The 8529-nt window shown below is 43.5% G+C and overlaps 1 protein-coding gene across 2 annotated transcripts; it reads left to right on the top strand.

Moving 5' to 3' along the window:
• The first annotated feature begins 491 nt into the window (after positions 1 to 491).
• si:dkey-229b18.3 (uncharacterized) lies at positions 492 to 7565 on the top strand. Of its 2 annotated transcripts, none has more exons than XM_018703136.2 (6): positions 492 to 587; positions 822 to 1050; positions 3083 to 5088; positions 5335 to 5553; positions 6204 to 6345; positions 6599 to 7565. In XM_018703136.2, the coding sequence occupies exons 1-5, from the start codon at positions 516 to 518 to the stop codon at positions 6306 to 6308; spliced, it is 2631 nt and encodes an 876-aa protein (XP_018558652.2). In that variant the 5' UTR covers positions 492 to 515; the 3' UTR covers positions 6309 to 6345; positions 6599 to 7565. The 2 variants fall into 2 exon arrangements, with proteins under 2 accessions (XP_018558652.2, XP_018558651.2); XM_018703135.2 differs by having other exon boundaries at positions 3083 to 5100.
• Positions 7566 to 8529: the final 964 nt, after the last annotated feature.

Genomic DNA, 8529 nt, shown 5'->3' with positions numbered 1-8529 from the left:
ATGATAGACGGACTGCTGTACCGCAAGAAGCTGGAGAGGGGCTTTATCAACTACCGGGAGGTTTTGGATGATGACCGGAGACACGAGGCCATCTCCACCTTTCACCGGCGGCGCGCTGGCCAGCGCCACCTCTCCCTGGAGGAGACCTACAAATTCGTGGCTGAAAACTACTGGTGGGAAGGGTATGAACATCACTATTTTCCTATTTGCTCTGTATTTTTAGGAAGCATAGGCATGTTTGAAACAGAAACACACTACTGATTGATTGAATCTAAGATGAAGCAATTTACTCAGAACACGAACGATGGCAGTGGCTTTTGTTATTGAATTGAAACAATACATTTCATCCTGTGTCTTTCATCAGGATCAAAAACCAATACTGCAAGTGTTGCTTGAGTATCAAGCCTTTAAGAGTATTGTTTTTCTCAGTGCATCTTTGAAGTTGGACTAGAAATCCTTCCTTGTCTTATTTTTTTATTTATTCTCATCTTTGCATAACTGTTCTCTTCACAGGGATGTACTTCCAGATCAGAGACTTTGTCCTAAGCTGTCAAGAGTGTCAGAGCCAGCGCACCAAGAAAACAGAGGTAAGGTTAAGCCAGAGTCACAGAGGCTGATCAGACGAGCAGCTAAAGGACAAGTCTTTATCCATGCTTCATTTTTTTCTGAGTCTCACATGTTTGAATTCACACTTTCTCACTCTCATTCTCACTTAATCTCACTCTCATTCTCACTTAATCTCACTCTCACAGTTGTCTCCTGTAAGTTCTTTGTCTCACATTAAATTCTGATAATTAAGAGCTCTTATCTGTTTCTGTCAGGGGCTGGGTGGCAGAGGATGTGTCACAAAAACGATGGCGTCACACAGCACCGACATGCTGAGCAAGCTGAGGAGTCAACGGGAGGCGGGGCTCTTCTGCGACATCACCCTGCGGACGAACGGCCGATCCTACTCGGCCCACAGAGCTGTTCTGGCCGCCGTCAGCGATCACTTCCAGGAAATCTTCACAGAGATGGACTCAAACATGAAAGCAGACATAGATCTCACTGGTAAGAACAGATACCTAGGAGTCGAAATGACACAAGAAAACCTCACTTCGCTGTGCTCAGTTTAGTGGGCTAGATGTGCCTTTAGATGAGTTAGTCTAGCCGCAAGCAAAAAAACACTGCATTTGGGCATATAGCAGTTTGTCATCAACTTGTAAGTCACTATTTCCAATCTAAACATTAGGAAATGTTCATCGAAGTACTACCAAATACTTTTTGTAACCTTACAAAACCGACATTCCACAGTTCACACCCACTTCATGCAGCAATTTGCCTTGTGTGCAGAGGTGAGGAAGTGAGTAGGGTTTTAACTTTTCTCTCCAGGCCTTCTTTTTTCATTCTCTACATACCTATAGAGTTACAAAATGGTGGTGGTGGTGGGGCTGGCTCCGGAAGTGGTTTTCCCCATTCTGTATTCCCATTTAATTTTTTCCCCCAGTAAATTAAATCCTTCATGTTACCATAAATACTATAGAGCCCCTGACCCTCTGGCATTGTTGTTGTGGAGAAAAAGCCAATCAGAGGTGCAAAGCGGAGCGATGGGGAATTCAAAACACTTCTTTGTCGCAATTGTTAACAAAATGCACTGCCATAGCTGCTAAATTTTATGAAAGTTGTTACTTTTCTCAACACCATAATCTTTAGCTCTTGCCCCCAGTAACAGATCATGTGACATAATTTTAAGATTAGTGATTGGATATTTCTTGCCAAAATACACCTGAATAATTTTATGTACACAAGCTTGCACCTTTGAATTTTTTTTATCAATGAACCTGATATTTTGTATCATAGTCATTAACCTTTTGGACAGATGATTTTAACAGGAGAATTTTATGTTGATCTAAGCCGCAGAAGTGATCTAACTGTAAGTCACATAACATTGTCTAAATGAATGGGACTTTTACTTCCAGAACCAACCGGAAATAGTTCCTCCCAATTCACAAGTCTATTTCTGTCAATTTTTGTGTGCAACACTGAATTCTTTCCTGGACAGACTGTCTGTCTATCACCATATTTAGACAGTATTTTCTGCCGGGGTTGTTACCCCGGGGTGGGGTTGTTACCCCACCTTCATGTGTGGTCATTCAGATCTACTATAACCACTCTTGCCATCTGACATAATCTGATAAGGCGTCATACAAACTAGTTCTTTTCCAGGATAAATCTTTATTTTGTCATTGGTTAGTCTCCAAAATACATAGTTCATCATTTTTTCCATAAAATGCCAAGAAAAATATAAAATGTCCATCATAATTTCTCAGAGTCTGGATGACATATATATGAGAAACCAGCAAATGTTTGGAATCTTTGCTTGAAAAATGGTTTAAATAAACAGTTGCTTATTCATTTTCTGTTGATCAACTAAATGATTAATTGACAAATTGATGCAGCTGTAGTTAATGGTCAATTTAATTAAGTAGTGCTTAAACAGTGATTAATATACAAAGACAGGATTGAAACGGATTGATTGATTACCTTCTGTAGGAGCTTTTCCATTGGTCCAGATGTTCATATATTTACTCATTTACCAGTGACTTGTGAATGACTGAATGCAAAGATCCAGTAAACACATGATCACGTGATATTTTCTGACTTTATGAGTTCACAAGGTTCATTTATTATGTTTCAAACAGTGGTTTGTAGGAAACTAAGAGTTGCACTGGTCATGTCAAGCTGTTCAGACCAAGGGAGGTTGCATTTCAAAGACCTTTTGAAACCAGATCAGGTTGTGATGTATTCTGTCTAGAAATCTTTAGTTGGAGGATCCAGACCCTAAACTGGGACACAGCCACAGTCTGTCCTCTCATTTACTTACGTTTTTGATGTTTGTCTTCAGATGGGAGCAGAAGTGTCCGTGATTAAAGCAGTTATTATATTGTCTCTTAGTCTCCACCGCCATGTGTCCACTTTGCTGCCACTCTTCCTGTCATCTCTCTGATCCTATTTACACAGAGCTGCTTTCATCTCCGTCATCTCACTCACTGCTTGACCAGAGTTCAGCATATCTAATTAAAGACTCTTTTTTTCCCCTCAGGTTTCAGTGAGGATAGCCTTCTATCGCTGCTGGATTTCTCCTACTCCTCAACTCTGTGCGTTCGTCAGGAGGACCTACCTGAAGTCATCGCCATGGCCCGCCACCTGGGCATGTGGCCTGCAGTGGAAGCCTGCTCTGCTCTCATGAAGGAGCAGGAACAGCAACTCCGACCTGGCAAGAGCTTTACCTCAGCCTGTGCAGGTACATGCCACGAGCGTCACCACCAGCAAAGGGAAAACAAAAGGAAAAAAGTTTTGGGACTAGAGGACAACATGAACGACAACTTCAGTCTAATGCTGGATGCATCAGATGAGTCTTTAGAGGAGAGTCCCAGGCGCAATTTGCGCAGAGTGGCAAGACCCCAAGGTCATAACTGCCTCCCTGTGAGTCCCTCACACAGAATGAAGCTCATGGACTTCAAATCTCCCTCTTCCAAGAAAGCTACTATACCTCGACACACCATAGGCAATCTTCAGTCACAGAACTACTCACCCATACCTCCATCAAACACCCGTCTTCTCCGCTCCTCTCCTGGAGCTGCCAAGGAGGTTCAGAGGTTGCTGCCAATGACAGAGAGCCCACGACGCAACCGAAAGCCTCACCCCATTACTCGGCTCTCATGCACCTCAAGATCAAGGCCCAGCGCAGCTTGCAGCCCCATGAGGGTGAAGCAGGAAGTAGAGGAGGTTGGGGAAGATGAAGAGGATTATGCAAGAGCACAGGAGAAGTACAAGTTGATGAATGTTCTGGGGCTACAGAGGACTGCTCTCCTTCCCAGACCAGAAGATCTGATCGGGTGGAGACAAAAGAAGCGACTTAGGAAGCTGAAGGCCAACAACTATTCACTTACCAAGCGGCGGAAACCCCGCCCCACATCCCCAGGGCTACCATATGGGGATGTGACTCTGTCACTTCCCCTCTGTAACCCTGTTAACACTCGTCTCCTCAACAAGTCAGTGAAGGCCAAGCCTGTGGGCCCAGTGAGCACCGAGCAGATTACAGCAAAGAGGCCAAAGACCGTACTGAGACATGTCCCCCCAAGCGACAGGAGCATGCGAAGTAAAGGTGTGTTACCAGACATGTTCCAACCTGCGTCCAGGCCTTCCTTCGGAGGGAGAGAACTCAGGCGGTCAGTGAGGAAGGGTGACGGTGCTCACCTTCCTGCCCAGCAGCCTCTACGACGTAGCACCAACAAACCTCTTGTGAGAAACACAGTCAGGATCAAATCAGAACCAGCTGAATACTCTATCTCAGGTCTCTCTCTTTCATCAGACAGTCATCTTGGCCACACAACTCAGAGATCCCCGCCTTCACAGAGGGCCAGAAATAAAGTCACTGCAGAGACGGTCAAAACACTGCGTTACAACAGCAGCCGACCAGCAACAAAGGCCAAGCTTAAGCGGGGCTCCGCTAGAGAGGTGGAGAAGACCAAGTGTAAGCCCAGGGAGGAGGGGAAGAAAGTGGGGAGCCAGGGGCTGAAGGGGGTCATGGACACTAAACTGAGAGTGAACGATAATGAACCTAGTGGGCTCCAGTTTTCAGAGCATGGACCACCACCGTCCATCTACAGCCACCCTCTGTACAAAGTCATTAAAGAGGAGCCAGCAGAGCCGGTGCCAGTTGTTGGACCTTTCCCTGATCCTCCCTCACCAGACCTGGGCAAACGCCAGAGCAAGCCCCCCATCAAATTACTGGATTCAGGCTTTCTATTCAGTTTCTGTCGGCCAGCAGGGGGGCCCATGGCAGTACTGAAGAAAGAGGAGGAGAGCGTGGATATCTGCTTGACGCGCTCTGTGTCACAAGTTGGGGAGAAATTTGGAGATGAAGAGCCCCCCCACAGGGCACTGAGGGCCAGAGGGCCGCCCACCCTGCCTGTGGTTAAGAGGGAGAGGGAGGAGAGGAAAGTGACCCAAAACAGGGTTCAAAAACCCAGGGGAAAAACTCGAAACAATACCCTTCATCTGCCCAAATCTGCTGGGTCCAAGGCCACACGGGCCATGCCAAAGGTACCTAATAGGGTAGGTGGTGTTGTATGATATGACTATAAAACCATCTAGGAATGGGCACACTGTAGGAAATCATTAGTGTCACCTTCTTAAATTTATAACTACAGGTTTTCTTTAGGATATCACAGTTGATATAATAATATAATTGAGGCACGGAGTCTGAGAATTCCATACATTACTTAGACATATTATTACAAAATAGTTGTCAACTCATCCATAATTTTCTTTTCCCCCCTAACTCTCCAGCAACAAGGTAAAGTCCTCACTCTGAGCAGCAGGAACTGCATCGTGCTGGATGCCGTGCGACGGGCGCGGCTAAAACAGCTTCGGGGGCCTCGTAGTCAAGCACCTAAAGTCCCAAAGGCAGCCCACGCGTGTCTGCAGTGCTCTGCCTCCTACAGGGACTGTGATGCTCTAATCATGCATCGCCTCAGGCATATCGAGGGCAAGCACTGGCCCTGTCCGGTAAGCACTGACTTTCCTACACAACCTAGAACCGCACGACTCTTGAGTAGAGTTGAGATAATTCATAAAGGACTGTGATGCAGGACGCCAAAAGTCTGCAAATGTCTTAGTCCCATCAAACATTATACCGGCTATTTAAAGTGAAGTGTTACATGGTGCATTCACACCTGTGGTTTGATTCATTTACTCCAGACCAAGTAACTGTTGTCTCTTAGTTTTGTTCCAGTTTGTGTTCACACTGAGTCTGTCCAAGCAAACCAAGAGCTGTACATACAAAGTTATATGAACGGACAGGAAGCTCAGAGTCACGCTGCTTCATTAGTGCTACATGAACCCATGTGGGGAAGTCAAATTCCTGTGACTGACGACAGGCCTTGCTGCACTTCACTGCACTTTATGGCTTTATTTATCTTCTTTGATGTCACATTATGAGCAGTAATAGTCAAGACTGTAACTTTAACTCGTCATAAATAAGTGATGATGAACAGACGGAAACAGTGCAGTCTCTTGACACTCATGGCTATAATTCCTGGTCCTGACAGTATGGCATCACAACTATATCATCAGTGTAGATCAAAGCTTCTGCCTTGTCGTTCTCTGGTCATTTCCACACTGTTAATGGTCTGTTTTACCCACCCTGCACTCTGTAGCTCTGCAGTAAGACGTTCTTTCGACTAAGGAATGTACGGAACCACATTCGCACCCATGACCCCAAGTTGTACAAATGCCGGAGCTGCATCATTTCCGGTTCCTGAAGCAGCCAGAGGGGTCTGCTCAGGCAGCAAAACTGGGGTAGGTGAAAGTGACCCCTTACAAGCCAGAGCTGCGCTTAACTGAATAGCTAATATGTTTCGTGTTCGGTTTGCACATCTGTCATCTTTTGTGTTTTTTGTTGAAAGGAGGAGAGGAGTATTTTCCTTTCACTCTATAAATATCTTGCAGAAGGAACTGTCAATAGACTACTATGCAATGTGATCACATGTGTTCAATACCTGCATTGATTTTCTTTAGAGCCTGTTTTTTAATGCTAATGTTTATTTTCCAGGATGAAGGCTGTCAGTGTCTGACACCAGCGAACAGAACAGAAACCAGAGGCACATGATCGATCAGCAGCTTGTACATAATGCATCCGTAACACACAAGCACAACGGTCTGTGGAAAGGCATAATTACTCTGATTTCTAATCATTGCCGTCGTCAGTGATTGCTAATGTTATTTAAATAACCAAACCGAGGTTGCTGTTCCTGTTTGCGTTTCCATAGCTACAGAAGGTTAAACTTGAACATTACTCTCAGGGGGCGGGGGAATGTGATGCCACGGTATAAAGTGATATAACATCACAGTTGTGTATAAAATGAGATGTAAAGTGATTGTTATAACTATTACTGCTACTTATTGTTATCATTATTTTTCTATGTATAGATGAATTTTGAGTGCACTTATATCATAGCTTATGTTGTAAACCTAAGAAGTGGTAATGGAATTGAAGGTTTGGCGTCCACGGCAGGAATACTTGAAGTGTTGGAGGGAATACTTGAAGTTAGAGGGGATCATAGGAGTGAGATCGTTTGGTGTATCGGTGGGTCTTTGTCCTTTCTTGTGCTAACTTTTAAATGATTTGACTAGTCTCTCCCTCCTTTCGAATTGCTAGTCTCACATAGTCCATGAGTCGGGGATTTGACTCAGGGCTGGTATGGTGACATCACTGCATGTGCATTTTGCAGGCCATTTGTCGTCCACTGTCTTTTCTAAGGCTGCCAATTTTAAAAAGGGAAACGTGTCTCGTTTTTAATGTGAATTTCTGAATAGTAACACAGCTGTGTCATTACTGATGTTTTATTGAACTTTTCTTCCACTTCAATCGAAAACACTTGTCCTACTTCAAATTCCCCTCCTACCGAGTAAATGCAATGTGTGCACATAAAGAGATGTTTCTTTCACAAATTGATTTTAGAAGTAAATGAGCTGTCTCTCGCTATCTGTTAAAAGACTGAATAAATTTTTGCCTTTTATATCCTGTTATTCTTGCTTTAATTCTAGATATATTTGTTATGTACTGCATAACTGACAGAAACAAATACTATTCTAGCCAGTGAGAAATGTCTTGACTATTAAATGAGCATTGTTTTCATGAGTCAAACTATATACATATTATATAGAGCTGGGGGAGTTATTTTCCTAAAGGCAAATTTGTAGTAAAATTGGCTCTGTCACAAAACAATAGGCTTTTGTTGCCTAGGAAGTAGTGTACCTTTGTTCCTAACTTCTCTTTATTTTATACTAGTAATAGGTGGGTTTTTCACTATTAACATTTCATACACAAAATGATAAATCAAGAAAATATTATGTAAATGCAGCCCACACATGAAGATATTTGTCAGGGGGAGGGCTGCAACTAACAATTATTTTCATTATTGATTAATCTGCTGACTATTTTCTGAACGGATTATTTGTTTTGTCCATAAAATATTTGATATTTGTGAGAGGTCTATTTCAGTTTCCCAGAGCTCTGGGTGATGTCCTATAAATATCTTGTTTTGTTTCATCAACAGTCTAAAATAATTTACAGCTATATAACAGCTCATTAAATGTGAGTAAATCTCACATTTCAGGAGCTGGAACTGGCAAGTTCTGCAGGAAAATTGAAGCAATTATTAGATTATCGAAACAGTCACCAATTAAGTTTCTGTTTGACCAATCAATCAATCGACTAATCGTTTCAGCTCTAATCTGGAGAGAATTAAGTTTTCATGCAGAATATTAACCATATGAATCTTTATGGTACTTGCCCTCCTAAAGTGTAGTGGGGCTGATGGGAGAGACTGGACTGTTTGAGGCATGTGGAGTGGGTTCTGCACTGAATTCAGCCAGTCAGGGGGAGGAGTTCTGTCTGGGCATGGTGTGATCCAAGAGGAATGAGGAAGAGCTTTGCACATGAATCAAGTTTTAGCATCCTCTCTGACTGACTCATCTGCA

The sequence above is a fragment of the Lates calcarifer genome, linkage group LG1, assembly GCF_001640805.2.
Source record: "Lates calcarifer isolate ASB-BC8 linkage group LG1, TLL_Latcal_v3, whole genome shotgun sequence".
Lineage (NCBI taxonomy): Eukaryota > Metazoa > Chordata > Actinopteri > Centropomidae > Lates > Lates calcarifer.
This window is presented reverse-complemented; position numbering and strand designations above follow the sequence as displayed.

Excerpts from the sequence above, each read along its gene's own strand:
- si:dkey-229b18.3 (XM_018703135.2), top strand. The coding sequence starts at position 516 with ATGTACTTCCAGATCAGAGACTTTGTCCTAAGCTGTCAAGAGTGTCAG. Across the intron at positions 588-821 it reads AGCGCACCAAGAAAACAGAG|GGGCTGGGTGGCAGAGGATG; the intron begins GTAAGGTTAAGC and ends TGTTTCTGTCAG. Across the intron at positions 5,554-6,203 it reads GCAAGCACTGGCCCTGTCCG|CTCTGCAGTAAGACGTTCTT; the intron begins GTAAGCACTGAC and ends TGCACTCTGTAG.